The sequence below is a fragment of the Chrysemys picta genome, chromosome 6 (assembly GCF_011386835.1).
Source record: "Chrysemys picta bellii isolate R12L10 chromosome 6, ASM1138683v2, whole genome shotgun sequence".
Taxonomy (NCBI): Eukaryota; Metazoa; Chordata; order Testudines; family Emydidae; genus Chrysemys; species Chrysemys picta.
This window is the reverse complement of record NC_088796.1, coordinates 92,508,078-92,531,158: the sequence shown is the minus strand read 5'-3', so window position 1 is coordinate 92,531,158 and position 23,081 is coordinate 92,508,078. Positions and strand designations below refer to the sequence as shown.

The 23,081-nt window shown below is 41.6% G+C and overlaps 1 protein-coding gene across 4 annotated transcripts in view; it reads left to right on the top strand.

Moving 5' to 3' along the window:
• VLDLR (very low density lipoprotein receptor) overlaps positions 1-23,081 on the top strand; it is a 23,887-nt gene extending 806 nt beyond the window's left edge. The window contains exons 1-19 of one of the 4 annotated variants that reach the window (XM_024103344.3): positions 56-272; positions 6,339-6,458; positions 8,667-8,789; positions 9,809-9,931; positions 11,132-11,503; positions 13,667-13,789; positions 13,893-14,015; positions 14,563-14,682; positions 14,761-14,886; positions 15,514-15,685; positions 16,204-16,428; positions 16,738-16,856; positions 17,522-17,661; positions 18,040-18,181; positions 18,558-18,704; positions 20,231-20,320; positions 20,779-20,856; positions 21,437-21,609; positions 22,458-23,081. In XM_024103344.3, coding sequence (XP_023959112.2) covers positions 245-272; positions 6,339-6,458; positions 8,667-8,789; positions 9,809-9,931; positions 11,132-11,503; positions 13,667-13,789; positions 13,893-14,015; positions 14,563-14,682; positions 14,761-14,886; positions 15,514-15,685; positions 16,204-16,428; positions 16,738-16,856; positions 17,522-17,661; positions 18,040-18,181; positions 18,558-18,704; positions 20,231-20,320; positions 20,779-20,856; positions 21,437-21,609; positions 22,458-22,493 — 2,580 coding nt within the window. In that variant the 5' untranslated portion in view covers positions 56-244 and the 3' untranslated portion in view covers positions 22,494-23,081. Of the gene's footprint in view, positions 1-55; positions 273-6,338; positions 6,459-8,666; positions 8,790-9,808; positions 9,932-11,131; positions 11,504-13,666; positions 13,790-13,892; positions 14,016-14,562; positions 14,683-14,760; positions 14,887-15,513; positions 15,686-16,203; positions 16,429-16,737; positions 16,857-17,521; positions 17,662-18,039; positions 18,182-18,557; positions 18,705-20,230; positions 20,321-20,778; positions 20,857-21,436; positions 21,610-22,457 lie in introns of those variants that run through there. The other 3 variants (XM_005296773.4, XM_065549359.1, XM_005296774.4) reach the window with 3 other exon arrangements.

The window sequence follows — 23,081 nt, the reverse complement described above, 5'->3', positions numbered from 1 at the left end:
GAGCCCTCTCAGGCAGGCTCGTGACTAGCCGTGTTTGGGAGGTGGGGAGGGCCACGCAGGGAAAGAGTGGAGGAGGAACTGCTCCTCCTCCATAGCTCAGCAGCTGAGTAACAAGCACACGGATCTTGTCGCTGCTGAGCGTGCAGGAGCATGGGAAAGTCGGAGCCCTGTGGCCTGAAGACATCGGCAGAGGACTAGCTTCTGGAGGGAAGTACCCCTCCCTCACTCCCTACGTGGGAGGGGAATGCTTCCCCACTTGCAGTGGATCAGTGGTAGGTGGGCCCCAATCCCTATGGCTTTATTAGCTTGCCATCCAAACAATAGACGTTGAGGAAATGACTTGAGTTTTGTAAGAGCCCATTACAGGATTTCACTCTATTTCCAATCCCTGCAAGAAGCATGGTAAGGTTCATAGTACTTGTCACCCAATAATTGGGGCCAATTATACTTGTCTGCCTCCTTATTCCAGCTGTAGGATGATGTTTGGGTGTGGGGAAAGAGGCTGGCTGGCTTGCATAAGGGGGGGGGGGAGGGGGAAGAAGACTGTAGTGTGTACTTATGAGCTATCTAATACTATATAGCCAAATACTGAATGGGTATCTTTCAGGAGTTGTCTGGTGGTTCCTGTGTTGCTCTAGTAGCTAGTGACACTGGCCCCAGCTCAGGCCAACTGCAGTTTCTAATTTTGTGTAAATGCTCTTTTGGTTGGCATTGTGGGGGAGGGGTGAACTTTGACTTTATAGTCACAAACCTGAAAGAACAACTTGGGTTTAATTATCCTGAGTCTTTAAGCCCATATGTAGGTGTCTTTTTTTTTTTAATTTGCCTACAGCTGTTTAACCAAAAAGTTAACATTTGCGATGACACCTTAGCTATTGTTTTGATTTGATGTCTAGTTGGCAACCAACCGTCAATTAGGGTTCACCAGACCTGTTATGATGACTACAGTTGCCAGACAGCAACAAATGCAAGAATGTACTAGTTAACTTGAGAGATTTTTAGGATTGGGAAATGGTGGGTTAGTTGGGGGAGAATGCACTCTAGAAAATGCCACTCTGAGGCCTTGCTGACACTGGCAGTAAACTACTTCTTTCTTCAGGAAAGGGACAGAGTCAACCCCTCCAAGCAGATCTCCTTAGTCAGTATCAGCACTTGAGATGACACTCAAACACTCTGCCAAAGAGAAAACATGAAGTAGCTAGAACTGCTCCCAGGGATAAAGGGAAGAGCATGTAATACTCCCTCCACCATATACAAAGTAGTAATGAACATCTGTTGTTTTCCAATCTTGAGTGGTGTAACAGTGATATCATGGACCAAGCATGACCTTCCCAAAAGTATTGGGAGCCTGCTGCGAGCAGAAGGGCTCAACTGGGGTGTGTGTGGGAGGGAGACTTGGGAGGGTCACAGTTTCCCCTACAGAAATGGGAGTGCCTGACAATCACAGGGGATAATCAATATAGTAATTGAAGACTTCTGCTCCATGTAGGCCTCCTAAATGCTGCAGCAACAGGTCCTGGGTGGGAAGCAGGTTCTGGAAACAATCTTGCTTGCCCACCGTGCAAAGGAAGCAGATGGGAATGTGCCGAATGTCAGAAAAGAAACAGATGGTTGGGTGGGACCCTTCAGCTCAGCCCTCTCAGCTTCCCCTGCCTGGGGCTGTGCTGAAGGTCTGGGGTCAGAAAGGGTTGCTGTCTGGTTGTGGGGGAGCAGTATTTAATGGGTCCAGGCTTTGGCTCTCTGCAGGCTTGTTGCTGCAGCAGTCACTCACTTGCCAGGACCCAGCTCCTTGCCCATTTCACTCCCCTGCTGTCTGCAGAAGAAACAGACATGCTGAAGTCTTGTGGGAAGGCTGGGTCCTAGAAAAGACAATCTGGGTGAAAATCAGTTAAGTGTTAAAAGTAGCTTTTTTTTTAAAAAAAAAATCTGAATTTCAGAAAACTAGTAAATACCAAAAATGAAGGGGCATAGCTATGCACAACTACAACTGAAGTGGCTTAGGCTGAAACCAGCTAAAGCAATTGGGTAAGAACTACCCTGAAGGGAATTACCCATTACTTTTTTAAAAGCCTACTTTGACAGATCCCCAATTCTGGTTCTTACTGTAATCAGGTTATTTGGACCTCATAACTGTCACTTCGAAGAACAGACTCTTCTTCCAGACTGATACTTGACAGTCCTCAGGGAAAACCAACTAAGCTGACCACTACAGCAATATCACAGCCTCAGTTTGGAAAAGCAGAGCTAATTTCATCTATCTGAAAAATCAGACTACTTGATCTCAAGTAATCAGCCCCTTAAATAGGAACCAAGGCAGTGATTTGCCCAGAAGAGCTTATGCTACTACTTCACTGTTTTTGAAACAAGTAACACATCTCCTGTGAGTGGAGGTATAGGACTAGACATTGCCAACAGTCTAACTTGAGTGATTTTCTAATATGTACATGGTGCAAGTAAGTCTCCTTTGCCTAGTTTAAGGAAAAGGCAAATCAACAGTAATATTTCTCATTGAGCTTCCTGCTACAGGGGTGTAGACTTGTGGGAATGTGTTCGATATAGACATACTGTATGAACAAACTTTAAGGTAAAGGGGCTCATGCATCCAGGTTCAGAGTCAAATGGTAATGATCTGTAATCTCTAAGAACTTAAACTCAAACTCAAAACACTAAAGATGTGATCTTGCCCTTTCATACCTATGTGTCCCAATATAATCAGCAACTTCTGCTTCTAGGTTACTGTTGCTAACTACTTGCTTGTTGCACTTCACAGAACCCATTCTCAAAGTACTATGCAAACTCTAAGCATTAGCTAGCAGTATCTAGTGACCTCCTGAGGTCCCTTCCAACCCTGATATTCTATGTAACAAATCAGGGAGGGGAGGAAGACATCCAAGGTAAAGGATAGCTCTGCCACTGCCCCAGTGTTTGGCAAAGGACAAGTACTTCTGAGTCTAAAGACAGAAATACAGACTGGTGCTTAATTTGGGGTGTAGACCATTCCTATTCTAGTGCCAAAATAACTATAAATCAAGTTATTTGAAGAGCAGCTGTTTAGTGTAGCTGGTTCAGAGCCCTAAAACTGGAAGTCTTTTGGAACAAAACACATCCTTAAAGTAAAGTTTAACTACTCTAACTTGTTCCTACAGATTAGTAGTACTATTAATCAAATGAACTTGCAATCCTGAACTTAATCACTGCAGCAGTAGTGATTAAACTGAAGTATCAAGTGATTAAATTTCCCTTGGAGTTAAATGCTTAAATGCAGACTTATGTAGAATAATGCAGATGTCACTAGAGTTGCAGTAATGTGATCTATGTAGATGCTGCATCTACAACTAGGCATGCTTTCTGAATGTAGTATTTAAAACTTTGTTTTTGTTTTTTCTCCTTGAATGATCCCATGTCAAAATGGGAATGAAGGGTCCCAAAACACTAGAGACCTATCTCCTGCTAGATTAGGACCTGTTGCTATTGTTTGGGGCAGATGAAGATAGTATGTTTGCTTCTGACTACCTGCCCCCTTCACTGGCTGAACTTCTGCATGACATGCAAGGCTGTAGTGGATAATCATAGCAAAAGATCTGACTATTAAATAAGTTCAGTTTAACTGGTATTTCACTACTGTAACACATCCTATAAAATGAGACATTGTCTTGACAGATCTAATCAAAAATTGATCTTGTTTCGTCTGCTTGTCAGACATTGTAGCAGTGAAAGATATTTAAACTGTTAAAGACAACTTGCATACAAAACTTGAAATACATTGGCTTCCTAATATAGGCTGACATTTGGAAGCACAGCATGTATTGACAACATTAGATGTTCTGCAGGTGAGATTGCCCTCACCCAATTTGTTCTGCCAGTACTTTTGGGACCACCTGGTGGCAAGTTGATGGCCACCCATGTTATGCAGTGGACTTCCTGCAAACTAAGTCAGCAAGTTGACTGCTCTTGTGGTATAATTGAAGAGACTTGGTATACTGGCTTGCATTTTACTCTTGCTAGAATAGATTGCAAACAAATGGTGTGGCTTTTTTTGTAAAAGCTAAAAATAGATGCCTTCTAGCCTTGATTCCAAGAAAATAACTCCTCAAATGATGCAACAAATGAGGGAGAAGCAGGAGTCTTGCATCATGCTATAGTCACTCCTCTAGACTTTAAAACCTAAATGTAATGCATGTAAGCACACAAGACAAGGCTTGTGCAACTGCTAGAGAGACTGCTGCTGTACTGAAGCTGATACTGGTTTGATCTCAAACAGTGTGTGTCATATGACTCTCCTATGAGGAATAGGGTCACTCAGCTTCACTTGAACAAGTTGTATTGGGGAAAACCTACTTATGAAACATGTACAGAAAGCTGTAGTGATTCCAGCTTTCAAACAGAATACATAATCATAACTGATACCCATAGTGCAACAGAGCTGTAAACATTTGTACCCATCTTTCTCTAACTCAAACACTTGGCAAACAATTCTAGTACAGAAAATAAAACTAATGGCTTTGGATTTTTGAAGGACTGCCTTCAAATCTATTACTACACACTTCTAACTAAAACCAATGCCAAATAAAGGCAATCTAACTGAGCTGCCCATGCACAGACCGGGTCTGCATGAGGCACAACACTTACTTGAACTTGTCATGATTAAAACTTAAGTGCTGTAACTTAATACTAAGATCCTATGTCCCCTCCCCACCCTAAGCATGAGTCTTCTTGGGGAGAAGGATGTGCACCTATTCCTTAGCCATAAACACATGCTAAAACTGAACTTGGTTTCAGAGCTGTAGTCTTTGATACTGGGGTGATGTCCCCATAGTAAGGATGTGGTAGCCCTGTAAACATGTAACTTACAGGGACCTGTTAGAAAGGTGAGCTTTTATCTGGTGTTAACACCATATCTGGCTTTCACTAAAGCATCATGGGGGTTGCCTTTGGCTCAACAGTTGGGAGACCTAGTGGATTTTTTTTTTAAAGACTTTGTTCTGCTGCCCTGGATTTGAAGCTCTATTGACCAGCAGAGTATGTAACCTACATACTATTGCCAGACTCTTCAATTTCCATATAGTAGGAAACTCTTCTAAAAGCTTCCACAATAGAGCTGAAACCTAGCCTTCCTCCATATGCTGTCACAGATTTAAAATAGGCTGGGCTCCTTTCTAAAGCACCTAACTGAGGAACACACGTGTATGAATTGCCACAGCTGTCAGCCTTGTTGCAAGGGCAAATGTGTTGTGTTGGAAACCGTGTCTATTTCTGCCATAGTGAGGTAACATGAGATACTGGCATGGAAAACATAACTGGATGTGACAAGTCATCCCTGAAACTTCCTAGGCTTAGTGGATTTCAACCCAGTAAACCTGACCATACCACACTTGGCCAAACAGTCTACTTAATAAATATTGTCCAAACTGTCAGAAGAACTCTTGTATAGTTCAGAGATGCAGAGTGAGACACTCTTACATTTGAAGTCAGAGCAGGTAATCTTTCCCACACTCTACCTACTTTTGCTTCTAAGTAAAAAAGGCCCATGAAAAGAGGCTTTCTTACATCTGTATGTAAATGTCCTGGATCTAAAAAAATCCCTGAAACAAGTATTGTCTTGCAAACTTCAAGACAAAGACTGTAGTCCTTTAGCAATGGCATCCTTCTAAATCTCTGGCCTTTTGGCATCTCAGCTGAACTTCAGTGAACTTCTCCACTAAATTCCTGATTCAAATGTGGTGTCAATAACCTTGTCTCATGACACTTCACTGGCCTGAAATATAACTACAGTAACAGACATGAATGATGCACTATTAGTGATTAAAGTCAGTAGCTTGCAACCTTTTCAGTCTGTTGTACCCCTTCCAGGTATCTGTCTTGCATACTTCCAAGTTTACCTTCCTTAAACTACTTGCTTACAAAATCAGACATAATACAAGTGTCACAGCACACTATTACTGACAAATTGCTTTTTGCCATTTAATTATAAAATCAATTGGAATATAAATATTGTACTTGCATTTCAGTGTACAGCACCTAGAGCAATAGAAACAAGTTATTGTCTGTGAAATCTTAGTTTGCACTGACTTTGCTAGTGCTTTTATGTAGCCTGCTGTAAAGTAAGCAAATATCTAGATGAGTTGATGTGCCCCTGGGGGTATATGTACCCTTGGTTGAGAACCACTGATCTAGTTGCTAACGAACATCATATAAGCATTCTTAATGACCTCTGCAGTCTTTGTGAAACAAGGGATTCAGTTCTTGTCCCACTGTCTTGAGCAAAAGCTTCCAATGCTAAACTGATATCAGTAAAATGTAGCTATAGTAGCTTGACTAACTGACCTTCTTAATTCAAGGTGCAAGAGCAAAATGTGAAGAATCTCAATTCCAGTGCAGTAATGGACGCTGTATAACTCTGTTATGGAAGTGTGATGGAGATGAAGACTGTTCTGATGGCAGTGATGAGAGCTCCTGTGGTAAGCCTTTGTGCAACTGCAGTATGTTCCTTGAGTAAACTCCATTGGTGGGGCATAACAAAGTGTCTCTTAGGAGAAGAGTTCCACTAATGCTAATATCTGGTTAGTAGTGAGTGAGCCAGGCAGAGGGAGGCAGTAGTCAACAGGCTCATAAACCAGGGTTTTATAGGATATCCAAATCTAATGCCGTCTTGGTCTTGTTCAAGAATATTGCATTCTCACACAGGTGTAGCTTTAAAACTTGCATTCAGGCTTCTGCAGGATTGAGTCCAGGCAGCTATAGTGCCCTTCTAGCTAAACCTCAAAGCAACCTGTTCTGTCTAGTCAAGGTAATTGACCCCCCTCCCATGGCTATAAAGACATCACTTAAGATGGTGACAAACTTGAGCAGAGAGCTGTCAGTCTCTGATATGACTGGAACACCTACCCTAGATGGTTGGACAGCTTAAAATATATCAACAAGCCAAGTACTTCATTGGCTGCCCCATAAGGCTATCTTTAGGGGTACCCCTCTTTCCAAATGTCTGTCTGCAGTGGTGTTCCATAGCTCTCTTGCTTTGTCCTGGGACAATCTCACCCTCTTAGAGGGTTGTACAAGGAAACTGACAACTAGTCAGCTGCTTCTGTCCTGAGCGCCTTACAGCTGCCTGTGCAGTCCTAGACCATTTTGTCACAATCCCTTGACACACATGGAGCTGAAAAGGGGAAAACTAGCTAGAATGCTGTTTCTTGCTTTCTCCTGCAGTGTCCCTCTGAACTAGCTAAATATTTCTACTTAAAACCAGTTTACTACTGCAATGCAACTCTGCCTTCAAGAATCTGTTAAACCTAACTCTTGAGTTCTCTTCTAAAATAACAAATCATAGTAGATTAATATTAGTGAAATAATCATTATGGATTACAGCCTCCATTTCCTTTCCTCTAGCACAACAGGTAGTATTAAATTCCCCTGGTATCCAATTTCCACCATGTCTAATCATGTTGGCTAATCACTAATTAAATACAATACTTGCATTTGTTAAAGGACTGAATTGAATTTCCTGTGCAAAAGAGGAACACTGTAATCTATTGCAGACTGAGCTCTTCAAAAGCAAGAGTTGACAGTTAAAATTTCATCCACCTGCAAACATGTAGCCTACAGTGATGTATACCTATATCATAGAGCTGGAAGGGACCCTGAAAGGTCATCCCATCCAGCCCCCTGCCTTCACTAGCAGAACAAAGTACTGACTTTTTTTTTTTTTTTTTGCCCCAGATCCCTAAGTGGCCCTCTCAAGGATTGAACTCACAATCCTGGGTTTAGCAGGCCAATGCTCAAATCACTGAGGTATCGCTCCCAGTGACTGTACATCTCTGCTACACCTACTGTTTTTCAGCAAACATCTTGGTCAGATTATTCTGACTGTCAATGCCATATTCTCACTTGAAACAAATATTGACAGATTGTAACTTCCTTCACCTTCCCCTAACTTGAAATGAGAACTGATGTTCAAAGGTAACAACTTCACTAACAAACTAGACTTCTCTTGCAGGGCTGAGGCTGGCCTCTTGAAAGCAAAGAGTTGAAGTGCAAGAAAGACCAAAAGCTGTTTCTTTCCACCCAAGCTACTAAGTACTTGTATATACATTTTAAACTGTAATGCAGATGTGAAAACCACTCTAATTCAGTCTGACTTTATTGAAGTCCCTCTTGTGTGCAACTTAGAATTCTTGCCTGTTAATACCTCAACCTAATCTAGACTCTAAAATTTGACTTAAATCTAAGATGTCCACTGATGAGCAACTCATGACTTGTTGGCCACAAATATTGGCAGGATTGCTGTATCTGTGCATTCCATTACAAATGGATACAAGCAGGTGTCAGTCTTGCAATCTTTTAATAGCTTAATTCTTTGAAAAGACCACTTGCTTTGCATCCAATACACTCAAACTATTAGTGCTTTATAAAGCAGCTTTGGGTGGGAGGAGTGAAGATAATGCTCAGAGTGGCAATTCTTTAAAGACTGTAAACCATAATATCTCATTGCTCATAGCCAACATTAATTGGTACAACTCTCTAGAAGTTCATGCCATAACACAGGAGATGAGTATCCTAAACATCCATTAGGCTTGCAGTAAAATGCTTGTGGCATCCTAGGTTCTTGATCTTAGGAGATTGGCTGTTAAGATATAATTGTACTTAAACATACTGGAACTCTTCCTTTGCAGTGAAGAAGACCTGCGCTGAATCTGACTTTGTGTGCAACAGTGGTCAGTGTGTCCCTAACAGGTGGCAGTGTGATGGGGACCCAGACTGTGAAGATGGATCTGATGAAAGCCCTGAACTGTGCCGTAAGTGAGCCAATCATTGTGCTGACAAGCAAATTAAATCTCTCAACCAAAAACTGTCCATCTTGTAGCCTGTCATCATAACTCCTAAATTTTAAAACTAGCTTCTTATTATAAGCAATCAGTTGCATATACCCACTACTTGAGCTCTTCAGGCTACTAGGGTATTGTCCTTTCTACTTGAAAGCCCCTTCAAAGAACAGTCTTCAGAGTTAGAGATTATCTCATCAGGAACAAGGGAGAGACTTCAGTATCTGATCAATTAATCTATTTATCTGCATAAAGCCCCCATTACCTCTTTGTAATCTTAGCCAGACCTGTGGGCTATTAAAAGGGAATCTTGAGCAGCCTTATGTGGAAACATAACAGGGATGTCTGTAATAGAATGTCTGAAGATCTTTGAGCATGTCCTGGAATTGTCTTGTCCTCCTGCCCTTGATGCATTCTGTAGATTCCAATTCTATTATGAGAACCAGAATAGAAGACCTTGACTCAGTTTCTAGCCCTCTTGATTGTGAATACAGCACTCTAAAGGGTATCTCATGGCCCTGGCTGCACCTGAAAGTCAGTTCATGCACCCACTGCTACAGTATTAATGAAGGGAAAGACTAAATTTCAAACACTTGCATGGGACTGCACAGGCAGACTTAACTGCCTTCTTAACTAACTTAACCCTACCCTGTATCACTCCTTCTCTGAGAATGAAACTAACTCTAAAATAACATGTGCCATACAGATAGACATCAGCATAATTCATAAGGTAACCTCCATAGCCCAGATAAAACAGTTCTTCCTCTCCTAGAATGACCTGAGGACCTTTCTAATGGTTAAAGTATTAGAACTGACTCTACATTTCACTTGGGATGAACAGTGAAAACAGCAGTGAACTTACTGCAGCTTTACACTTTCACAAAGAGCAATATCTGAATTTAAACACTTTCAGTGGAATCTTTAAAACCTAAACTCGAGACCTCCTAAGTAGCTCTTGAAACTGACCCCGTCTCTCAATCATTTCTCAATAGACATGAGAACATGCCGGGTAAATGAAATCAGCTGTGGTCCTCGATCAACTCAGTGTATCCCTCTGTCCTGGAAATGTGATGGTGAAAATGACTGTGACAGTGGTGAAGATGAAGAGAATTGTGGTAAGGGAAGAAACAAATGGTAGCCTGTATAGCTTTTTTTTCAAATGTATTTGGCCTGAAGATGAACTAGCTATGTAAAATAGCCAACTGGTGCTCTTAGAATTATAACTTCAACTGGAGTGACTGTTAGTAGTCACATCATACAATCAAATGCTACTCTTCTAGTCCTATTCAGTTGAACTTGCCAAAGGTGACTTTAAAACTTGTTCGTTTGTATGGTGGGGACTACACTTGTAAGTGCTACTATGGGTCTAATATCAGACAAATTTAAAAGGCTAAAATAAGTGCCTCTAAGCAAGGACACTGCCTCCTAACATGAAATCTGAATTATAGTTTGAGTACCAACTACCAGGCTCTCAGCAGTGGTTAAGTAGTAATCCATTCTCTCTCCAAATGGATTCACTCCAAGCAATGAAAAGAAATAGCAATGATTCTTTTCAAGACTCAAAGCAAAACTAACTTGTTGGACCATCCTAACTATTATACAGTTCATTAGTTTTGCTCTCTAATGTCATTTGCTTAGTGGTGATCCACTTAGTACTATAATACTCATGTGGCTAGTCCCCTGTCATTTGGATTTCATAAAGCTGCTGTTCTGTAAAGCCTCATAGCAGATGGCATTAGCTGCTACACTAACAAATTCCCCACCTCCTAAACATGTACTAAAAGGGGCTCTATCTCTAGATTTAGATAGCAGCTTATTTTCTAACATAGATGTTACCGATCTAGCTTCCCCTAGCCTGTACTTTCAGAGTGTGCAGAGCTTCCTCCCTACTCTTCCCCACTGCCCTCCAGTCACAGATGTTCAAGAACCATCCCAACAAAATGCACAGAGGAGGTGTAAGAAGCTCACATTCTAAAACAAATGTCCTCTGAGTTGATGCTGTAAAAGTGTCTCTAAGACTTAGACACTATACCCAGCTTCAGAGTAAAGGCTTGCATAGATCTAGAGGAATAGAATTTCCAAATATGGGACATGAACCTAACAAACAGAATGGCAATAGTTTTAATGACTGCAGTGGCTAACTAGAATTTTCTGAAATATTTGCATAAGTGATCTTCACCACTACCCCTTTGTAGAAGATTAACTTTTGAGTTAGGTCAATTAAGTTAAGAACCTGCTGTAGAAAACCAGATGGTGCAGTCCTAGTTCATAGTTCTAAAATCCTGACACTAATTGAATTCCCTCTCTATTACCAGGCAATGTAACTTGTAGCCCTGCCGAGTTCACTTGTTCCAGTGGGCAGTGCATCTCCAAAAACTTTGTCTGTAATGGCCAGGATGACTGCGGTGATGGTAGTGATGAACTGGACTGCACACCACCTACTTGTGGAGCACATGAATTTCAATGTAAAAGTTCTAGTTGTATCCCTATTAGCTGGGTATGTGATGATGACGCAGACTGTTCAGACCAGTCAGATGAATCTCTAGAGCAATGTGGCCGCCAGCCTGCCCATCCTGTGAAGTGTTCTCCTAGTGAAGTACAATGTGGCTCAGGAGAATGTATTCACAAGAAGTGGCGGTGTGATGGAGACTCAGACTGCAAGGATGGAAGTGATGAAACAAACTGCCGTAAGTAACTGTTGTACAGTCATAGACTTTAAGGTCAGAAGGGACCATTATGATCATCTAGTCTGACCTCCTGCACAACACAGGCCACAGACTCTCACCCACCCACTCCTGTATCCAACCCCTAACCTATGTCTGGACTATTGAAGTCCTCAAATCATGGTTTAAAGACTTCAAGGTGCAGAGAATCCTCCAGCAACTGACCTGTGCCCCATGCTGCAGAGAAAGGGGGGGGGGGGAGGGTGGAACCCAGGGCCTTGGCCCATCTGCCATATTTGGTGTCAGGAAGGAATTTTCCTCCAGGGCAATCAGCTAAACCCTGAGCATGTGGGCAAGACTCACCAGCCAGACACCCAAGAAAGGTGGGATCTGTTACCACACAGAATTCTAATCTAACATCCCATCACAGGCCATTGGACATATTTACTGCTAATAGTCAAATACCAATCAATTACCAATATTAGGCTATCCCATCATACCATCCCCTCCATAAACTTATCAAGCTTAGTCTTGAAGCCAGATATGTCTTGTTTTTGCTCCCTTTGGAAGGCTGTTCCAGAACTTCACTCCTCTGGTTAGAAACCTTCATCTAATTTCAAGTCTAAACTTACTGATGGCCAGTTTATATCCATTTGTTCTTGTGTCCACATTGGTACTGAGATTAAATAATTCCTTTCCCTCCCTGGTATTTATTCCTTTGATGTATTTATAGAGCAATCCTATCTCCCCTCAGTTGCCTTTAGCTTAGGCTAAACAAGCCAAGCTCTTTGCGTCTCCTTTCATAAGACAGGTTTTCCATTCCCCAGATCATCCTAGTAGCCCCTCTCTGTATCTGTTCCAGTTTCAATTCATCCTCAAACATGGAAGACCAGAACTGCACAGTATTCGAGATGAGGTCTCACCAGTGCCTTGTATAATGGTACTAACACCACCTTATCTCTACTGGAAATACCTCACCTGATACATCCCAAGACCACATTAGCTTTTTTCACAGCCATATCACATTGGCAGCTCATACTCCTCCTGTGATCAACCAATACTCCAAGGTCCTGGTCCTCCTCCTCTGTTACTCCAACTGATGCGTCCCCTGCTTATAACACATTCTTGTTTATTACCTAAATACATGACCTTGCACTTTTCACTAGTAAATTTCATCCTATTACTCCAGTTTACAAGGTCATCCAGATCTTCCTGTATGATATCCTGGTCCTTCTCTGTATTGGCAATACCTCCCAGCTTTGCAGATGACAAACTTTATTAGCACATTCCCACTTTTTGTGCCAAGGTCAGTAATAAGGCTGGTCCCAAAACCAATCCCTGGGGAACGCCACTAGTAACCTCCCTCAGCCTGACATTTCACCTTTCAGTACAACCTGTTGTAGTCCCCAATTTAACCAGTTCCTTATTCACCTTTCAATTTTCATATTGATTCCCATCTTTCCAATTTAGCTAATTCCCCATGTGGAACCATATCAAATGCCTTACTGAAATCAAGTAAATTAGATCCACTGGATTTCCTGTGTCTAAAAATCTGTCCTTCTCAAAGGGGATCAGGTTTGTGCCAAACCATCTAACTTTTGTAAAACCATGTTGTATTTTGTCCCAATTACCATTGAGATCAATGTCCTTAACTTTTTCCAAGACCTTGCATACTATAGATGTCAAACTAACAGGCCTGTAGTTACCCAGGTAACATTTTTCCTTTATTAAAAATAGGAACTGTTAGCAGTTCTCCAGTCATATGGTACAACCCCTGAGTTTGCAGATTCATTAAAAATTCTTGCTAATGGGCTTGTGATTTCATGTGCCAGTTCCTTAGTCCCATTAAGTTGTTCAAGTTTGTCTTCTAATTCAGATGTGGTAATATCTACCTCCATATCCTCATTCCCATTTGTCATCCTACCATTATCCCTAGTCTCTTCATTAAAGACTGAGGCAAAGTATTTGTTTAGATATTGGGCCATGCCTAGATTATCCTTAACCTCCACTCCATTCTCCATGTTTAGCAGTCCCACTTCTTTCTATTAAAGGGGAGAAATTCCAACTCATTACCTCTTCCCTAGTTCAATCACTGGCTCTCCCAAAACATCTTAAGGCTTCAATTACTTCTGTAACTGAGTCACCAAGACCTTCAGGATTCTAACTCTGCAGCATTTCTCTCTCCAGCTTCCCGGACTTGTAGACCAGACCAGTTTAAATGTGAAGATGGAAATTGTATCCATGGTAGCAGGCAATGTAATGGTGTAAGAGACTGTCTAGATGGAACTGATGAAGTCAACTGTAAAAATGGTAAGAACAGAACTAAGTGGTGAAACTCTTCTTGTTTATAACAGGCTTTCTAAATTAGACTTTTTTTAATCTAATGCCCCTTTCCCTCCCATTACCTTGACAGTCAATCAGTGCTCTGGATCTGGCAAATTCAAGTGCAGAAGTGGGGAATGTATAGACATCAGCAAAGTGTGTAATCAGCAGCAGGACTGCCGGGACTGGAGTGACGAACCCCTCAAGGAATGCAGTAAGTGAGGCACCTACTTGAAATGTCACTCAACAGGCTTGAGATTAGTCTGATTCTTGCAGGCAAGAATCAGTGCAGGTGCCTTTAGTCTAACTTTCCATGGTTGGGAGACTCTCTTTAAAGACTAAAGGATCTTGCTTCTAGTTAGAACTGAACAGTGGCTTGCCTGCATCCTCTAACTTAAGCTTGCACATAACTGAAATGACATAATGTGCTGCTTTATGCTTAGTCATGAACCAGGCTGCAGATAACTGTAAAACCTGGTACAGAAACCCTAGCTCCAAATAGCACTGAGCTTCTCTTAGCTGAAGTCTGCAGTTGGTTCACTTGATGTACTTGCAGAACTAGCTACATGTCAATAACATGAGCCCCAACATGTCCCACAGGACTCTTAACAAGTGTCTGTTGCAAAGGGAATCTTGGCCAGTACTCTAATTTCTCTAGTATTCTAGAACTAGTAGCCTTTCAGTTTAGACAGGCATGGATGGCCTGAGATTTCAATTAAGTTGCCACAACTGTTTTTGGGTCTCTTCTAATTCTACTCCAGACTTGAATGAATGCCTGGTGAACAATGGTGGATGCTCTCATATCTGCAGAGACCTAGTTATTGGGTATGAATGTGACTGCCCAGCTGGGTTTGAACTGATAAACAGGAAGACATGTGGAGGCAAGTATCTACTACCATCTTGACCCCCTAAATGAGTTAATCTTATTGTTTCAATACTAACTTTACAGTTTTTCTTAGATATTGATGAATGCAGGAATCCTGGGATCTGCAGTCAAATCTGTATTAACTTAAAAGGAGGCTACAAATGTGAATGTAGCCGTGGCTATCAAATGGATCTAGCTACTGGAGTGTGCAAGGCAGTAGGTAAGCACAACTAGCAATACTCAATTTATCAGGAGCCCCAAAGCATTAGAAATATAAGCAAAGGTAGCCTCTTCAGAGGCTACGACAAAGGTACACCAGAATTACTGCACCTGGCTGGTCTACAGTACACGGCTCCCCATAGCAAATACACCAGAGGACTGATTAAACTCTGCCCAACAAATTGGGTTCAAAGACTTGCTAAATCAGCCTCTGCTCTCAACAGCACAGAGGTTGAAGACCTCACTGCAACAAGTCACTTGTACCATCATTCTCTGTATGGTACAGGAAATCCTCCAGAGGCATTTAATTGAGCACGGTACTCTTTAATCCTTCAGTAAGCTCAGATATTGAGGACACTGTCTGGGGGTGAAGGAAACACCATTGGCAGCCTTTCAGGTTGAGCTATAAACTGCAGAAGAGACCTGTCCCTCAAAGCACTTAGTGCTGATGGTGTGAAAGCATAGGGGAGCCAAAGGAGGCTGATGCTTTATCTCTGCACATGGTGGCTGCTAGACTCCTGTTCTATCAGCACTGTACTCAAAGCATGTAAATATCTGGGATGACACTAATATAGTAAGAATGACTTGTGTCAACTAAAACAGCAAGTAACTTCTAAATCCTCTTTAGGAAAAGAACCATGTCTGATTTTCACTAATCGTCGGGACATCAGGAAGATTGGTCTGGAAAGGAAAGAATACCTCCAGCTCGTAGAGCAGCTAAGAAACACCATAGCTCTCGATGCTGACATTGCTGAGCATAAACTCTTTTGGGCTGACTTTAGCCAAAAAGCAATTTTCAGGTAAACCTGCCTGCTTCAAACTTTCCTCAGTGTTTGTTCTCATGAAGTTGTAGCTCTTAAAGTGACTGGCTAAAGACTTCTAAAACTCTGACTTAAGTCAGACAAGCATTCTCTTGTGTACAGCTTGAATTATATATATATATATATATATATAAAATATTCAGAATTCCTATAAGAATTCCTAATTTCAGTAACCATAGCCTTGAAGTCAAATACTCCTATTGAGTAGGATACTCCTACTCAAAGCTGTGCATGTACCCTACGGACATTGGAGTTGCAGCCAAAGTATGAGCACAACTTGAGGCCAACTGTTCTGACTTTAAAAGTTTAGTTCAACTAAAGGTTAACAAAGGGAAGCAAACATCTTGAGTCTAGATTAAACAAATCTTTCAATTTTGCAGCTAGCTGCTTCAAGACTTGTACATATGCCTCAGACTGCTACCAGCTCAACTGGAGCATCTCCGTTAGTGTACAGTGATTGAAACAAAGACTAAATCTTACCCTTTTTTCTCTTCCAGTGCCTCACTTGATAGTCGTGATAAGGTGGGCAAACACTTAAAAATCATAAGCAATGTACACAGTCCTGCAGCAATTGCTGTTGACTGGGTCTACAAGAACATCTACTGGACTGATTCAGCTTTGAAGAGTATCTCAGTGGCTAGTCTTGATGGTGCTAAAAGGAAGATCCTGTTTAATACAGGCCTAAGAGAGCCAGCCTCCATAGCTGTGGATCCTCTCTCTGGGTGAGCATTACCCTGTACAACAGACTAATGCCAAGTCATCTTGGTACTATACTAACCTAGACTGGTAAGCAAACTACAAAGCAATAAGATGAAATCTGGTTCACAATAGGCTTGCAAAACATACCCATTTGAAGGTGACAAGTTGAGCACACTGGAGTAGGCTTGGCTTAGCCATAATGTATAGATTAATTCTAGACCTTCCTGTAATGACAACACATACAAGCTAATATTGCTGCTTGCATGTTAAAGTATAATTTAAACTACAATATAGCTAAACTGCAGGATGCCTAATGACTTGACTCTTTACAGCTTTATGTACTGGTCTGACTGGGGTGAACCAGCCAAAATAGAAAAGGCAGGAATGAATGGACTTGGTAGACAGCAACTGGTGACAACAGACATCCAGTGGCCTAATGGAATTGCACTAGGTATTTCATGTTCTTGCAAAATTAACTTCCCTGAGAGCCCAAAATGCCTTTCAGAAATACTGACATCACTAGATCTTTAAGAAATCCCAGTTTGCAAGTCAAGATTCCCTGGAAAACTTGTAGAAGTTTACACTAGCATGGTAACCATGAGAAGGCATTGAACACTAGGAGCAGCCATGGCTATTGGGCAGCCATGGCCTCTAGGCACTATGCAGTCAAGCTTCTTCCAATTCTAAAACTAGCAGCTTTGGTCAAAGCATTGGCAGTCTTTTGAAGTGTCCTCCCCATTGACAGCTTGCTTGTAGCTTGACCTATAGCAGATGCTGGCAGATAAAATGGCACCTCATTCATGAGGTAGCACCAACATAGAGTACCACTGACCAACATTTTGTCCTAATTATAGGACTACAATCTCCACTCAGAACCACAATCCAGGTCCTACTGTGGTAATACCACTGCCCTATGCAAATTAGTGTATCTTTTTTCCTTCATGGGCGGGGAACCTACCAGTGGAAGTCAAATGCATATGCACTGTAGATGGCATTTGTCAGCTCTAACCCAAAGTTAAGTACTCCCAAAGGCAATATGAATAGTGAGGTTTTCCAGGTAAAACAAGTGCTTGTGTTCAGATTCAATGTGCTAAAATGCAACTTCTCTCTTCCTAGATCTTGTAAAAAGCCGTCTCTACTGGCTTGATTCAAAGCTACATATGCTGTCCAGTGTGGATCTGAATGGCCAGGATCGTAGGATTGTGTTAAAATCGCATGAGTTTCTTGCTCATCCTCTTGCTCTAACAATATTTGAGGTAAGTCTCCAAGCATCCAGTAGGGAATTGTGACTGTAGGCTCCCTTTGGAGGGGCAGTGTACAGCAAGAGACTAATAAATGGAAGACTGCAGAAAAGCTGCTGCAATGGGATTACTGTAGCCTCTATACAGAGGCAGAGTAACAAATACAAAAGTGAACATATTCCACTAAGGCTAGTTATCAAATTTAACAGAACCTCACATTGCCTCAACCATAATTTGAGTGATCCTAATCTAGTTGAACTGCATTGATACTTCAGAGTACTTGTGATCACTAAATCAGATTTACCATGCACAGGGGACAACTTAACCATCCCTGGTGATGGACAAACCAAACTGGTCCCAACCATAATAGGCTGCAATAACTCTGCCTTCTAGGACCGTGTCTACTGGATTGATGGAGAGAATGAAGCAGTCTATGGTGCCAATAAATTTACAGGATCTGAATTGGCTACACTAGTGAACAACCTCAACGATGCTCAGGATATCATTGTGTATCACGAGCTTGTTCAACCATCAGGTACCAGATGTAAACTGTGGCAATGTTAATTTCCTTGTAAATGTCTGCCTTGTTACTATTAAATCAAGTAGGTATTAAAGAAGCCTAGAAAATCTCCCTGTAGGGGAGTGACGTGGGAGACCAGCTCAAATCTGACCAAAAAGCACACTAAGCAGAACTATCACTGCAGTAGAGGTGGTAGTACAGAGGGGCTGTTCAGAGGTCCCCTGAAGAGTAAAGCTGTATACTGTGCTGCTGCATGGCTTGATTTCCATGGCCTAGAAACTGTCCAGTCATGTATGGACAGTCAGTATATCCTCTGCCATGTACCAATGCTAAACAATTGTCTGCAAGACTAAAGCACTGGTCTGATTTTAAAATTGACTTGTGCCAACAGGCACAAACTGGTGTGATGAGACCATGAAGAATGGTGGCTGTGAGTATCTGTGCCTGCCTGCTCCCCAGATAAATGAACACTCTCCAAAGTATGCCTGCATATGTCCTACTGGATACAACCTACAAGATGATGGCCTAAGGTGTAAAGGTATAGTGACACAATTGAAAAGTTACTGTAGAGGGGACCTAATGAGGGACTCTTGTGCAATCAAGACTTCTACAGTAATGTTCTAATCTGACAGACTTAAGGCTCCGCTGTTGCTACATGATTAGCATTTATGTTGGGACTTAAACTGTGGTGGTCTAACTGAAATACAAACTCTTGCAATGATTGTTGCATTACCTGCAAGTCTGTGCCTGGCTTCTGCATATTCATCACCATATACTGTGATCAGACCTTGTGCATTCCATCAGAACGAGGGTGGGGAGGTGACCTGAGCTACTAGATAGCTGGAACTTTCAGAGCCATCCACACAGCTTGCCTAACTCAGTGGTTCTCAACCTTTTCCAGTCTACTGTACCCCTTCAAGAGTCATCTTCTTGCATACTGCATGTTTCACCTTACTTAAACTACTTGCCTACAAAATCAGACCTAAAGACAAGAGTCACTGCACTCTATTACTAAAACCTTGCTTGTTTTCTCACTTTTGTCTGTAAAATTTTAGTTTGTATTGACTTTGCTAGTGCTCTTATGAAGCCTGCAAAACTAAGCAACTATCTAGAGGAGTTGATATACTCTGGGGGTATGCAAAGGTCTTTCAGGGAGTACATGTAGTTCTGGTTGAGAACCACTGGCCTAACTTGTAACTTCTCTAACTAATCAAATGTTAATGGATACAGACTTGGGTGGGGGTCTAGCATTCTTAACTGGAGGATTCAGTTATGCTTCAGAGAACAGCAGGTAAGTGCTAAAGTTGAATAGGCTCATGCTCTGTTGGGAGTTAACAATCTCTTGCCCAGTTAGTCTAACTCATTGAGTGGTCCTTAGACTGCAGTTCCATGGCAGGCAAAGCTCTGTATAGTAATAAAATTCCTGTAGGAGCTCCTTAAATAACCAGAGGAACTTTAAGTAGCCATGCACACATTGTACAGTGTGATCTTGAACTAGCTGTTACATTCTGCTGGAGTTCATGATCAGCACTCCAAAAACTCATCCCTGTATGACTGTTTCCACAGTGATTACTGTGGAGTGAGCAAAAACTCTAAATGTCCTATCAAATACAGTGCCTACCTAGCTTGCATCTTACAGCTTTGGATAGCTACCAGCAGGCCCCAGCAAAACTTGAACTTGTTGCACCACTTAGTGAAACACCAGAAATCTGGTTCACTTGTATCAAAGCTTTCTTTTCAGTGAAAACTGATGGATTCTAAAAATATCTAGGAGTATCCAACTTGTGGTGCAAGCTATTGGCTTCTATGTAAAAGGCATATTTAACTGTCCAACCATATTTCCCAAAGGATCAGACTTTGGGGGGGGAGGGGGTAAAAAAAACCAGCAGCTGAGATTGCAACTTCCTAGCAGAGTAAACCTATCACATCCTCAGTCAAGCACTTGGTCCAATAAAATCTAAAAGCTGCATGACCATTTACCATCTGTTAAACACTCACAACCACAGCTTAATAGCAAGCAATTTCAGAACTTCAGGATTAACTGGGTTCTTGATTTATAACCAGTTTCAGGTACTGGAACTACTGTGGCTTACATTGAGACAAAAGATACCAGCACAACAGAAAAACCACCAACTGTTGGACCAGTTCCTGGAGGTATTGGTCCCAATAACTCACTTTCAATCATGCATTACAATGACTGATCAGGGTATACAAACTGGCCTCAGACAACTAGTACAAACATGCTAAACCTGTGCATGCAAACAGGGAACATGTTCAGCGTTCACATATCTCAAATGGCAAGTGAGTAGTGTGGTGTGCTAAGGCTAGTTCTAGCATGTGTCCTCCTGTGATAGCCTAGCATCTCATGTTGGCCATGAAAATTACTAGTGAGACTCTTTTCCTAGGAAATCAACTTTCTGCAGTTGCATGAATTTGCAAGAGTACTTAGTGGGCTACATGCTCTAGAATGCATTCTTTACTTCTCACTAGCTTAACAATGCATAGAGACAAGGTGATTCTTCGCTACAGTCTGAGGAAGCTGCTAGCCTTGGACTAAATTCTGCCAACCTATCAGTAAAGAATACATGAGATTGTATTTATTCCTCTTCTAGGACACAATTTCAGCAGTGCTGTGTCAGAAGTCAGTTCTGCCAAAGGAACTTCAGCTGCCTGGGCTATTCTTCCTCTGGGTAAGTGTACTTGGGTGCAGATAAGTGAGGCCCTACCTTAGAGTGGCTGGGTACAACTCAACATCATTCCAAGGGATTGACAAGTCTGAAAATAAGTCCCTCAAAATAGAGATGGTTCCAAAAGCAGAACATAACATTCTGATGTCAATGCTGGGGCACTCAGTTTTAAGAGGCACTAAATCAACTAGTGTTGAAACTAAGCCCACTTAAAACTACTCCCTGTTCCTGACATCCCATACAAAAGGGAACCATGCACTTGTAAAGATCTAGTCATTCAAGTCTTGAGCATTATCACTTGTTCTCTACCTACTTAATCTATCATATTCCACCAGCCCTAAAACCAACAGTCCATTGCATGGTAACTTTTCTTATTGTAGGGTGGGGATGCAACTAGAACAAATATAGTAGCACAAGCCTGTCCTAAAAATTCAGTTGAGAGAAAACCAAGCTTCTGGCTATCAATGGTTTGCACCCATAGGAAGAACTAAAACTGGACTACCATAGGACTATGAGCTAGGCCAAACTAGAAATCATTCTAGCTGAATGTCAAGCAACTCATGACTTGTCTCCTTTATTGCAGTATTACTGGCACTGGCAGCGGCAGCAGGTGGCTACTTCATGTGGCGTAACTGGCAACACAAGAATATGAAAAGCATGAATTTTGACAATCCTGTCTACTTGAAAACAACTGAAGAGGATCTCACTATTGACATTGGGAGACACAGCAGTTCAGTAGGACACACTTACCCTGCAGTAAGTACAGATATTTGGTTTCTAGGTTCAAAATGGCAGTTGAAGACCATGCTCTTTGTAGTTGAAGTCTCAAGATGGCCAAATATTGTCTTGGTTTCTAAGGTAGTTACTCCTGACAAACTTGGCCAACCTTCCTATAATACAGTTGGAAGGCATGATCTGCACTTCAGACCTGACAATCTCCTTCCTATACTTCAGTAGGAGACCAAAGGAAGACCCATAGCCAAAGCATTGGGCTGAACAAGGCAAGAACTAATGTCACAGCAGTTATGATATGCCACTTTTTAGGCATCAGACAGGCTTGCCACCATGGCCAGGCAGCATGTAGAATTCCTGGCAGATACCCGGTACATAGAGCTGTAAGGCATTGGGCTTGCTATCAAATGAACCTTGAAAAATCGAAGGTTGGCAAACATCCCTGTTGCATACACTTGACTGGCTTGCCAACAAGCTAGCTAAGCAGGGGTCCCTCTACAATGTCCCTTGCACCAGTATTAATTGGCAGGTGAAGTGAGGCCAGTGTCCTACCCATTTTTGGGGTATGGGAGGGCAGGTGGTTCTAGCATGTCTAGTGGTTCTAGTAACATGCAAAGCAGCAAGCCTGGCTTCATCACTTCAGCTACCAAAAACACACAACACTGAAGTGCAATAGGCTTTAGATGTCAGACTTTAAAAAGGAATGTTTTATGTTAATGTAACCTAGCTCTGGCTTGCCTTTTTCCAAAGAAACCTAGAACCTTGCAAAGATACAAATTGTACAAGTCTCTGGACAAGACATCTTGCACAGTATGACTTTTTTCTTGCAACCCAAGACTTGCTTTTAATACACATCTGCTCCTTCCATACAGATATCCGTTGTAAGCACAGATGACGATCTAGCTTGAATACTCAAGCTGGCAATCTACTTGTGTTCTACAGTCTTTTGGATGGTAACAGGCAAGTAGCTGAAGATTCTTCCAAGAGGGAAGAATGAAGAAACCTGTATGTGTGGAGCAAGCTTGTATAAATACTTATACAGGTTACCAGAACTCTGTAAATATCTGTCCACAATTCAGCTTTTGATGGTTACTGTTTATCTGTAACCCTTGAATTTGTCAGTACTACCACTGACCAACTATTTAAAGCACTTTCCATAGAAAGCCATATTCCAGGAACAACTTGTGCTATAGTGTACCACCTGTACATATTTGTATAGGCCACTTGTAAATATTCCTGAACAATCACTATTAAGCACTTTGAAATATTTCAAATGTAAATTATTGTAAACTCTTTTTCAATGGTTGGGTCAATGGCAATAGGAGAAAACGGGTTATTCAGATAAATTGCCAAAAATTTGTAAACACAAGTAATTTTGTATGTGAATGAATTGTGAATCTTTCCTGCCTGGGACACCTTACAGGTGTACAGAGGATGAATGCTCTCTATCAAAACCACTGTAAAGTTAAATGCTGAAATTAAAACAGTCAAAGTGA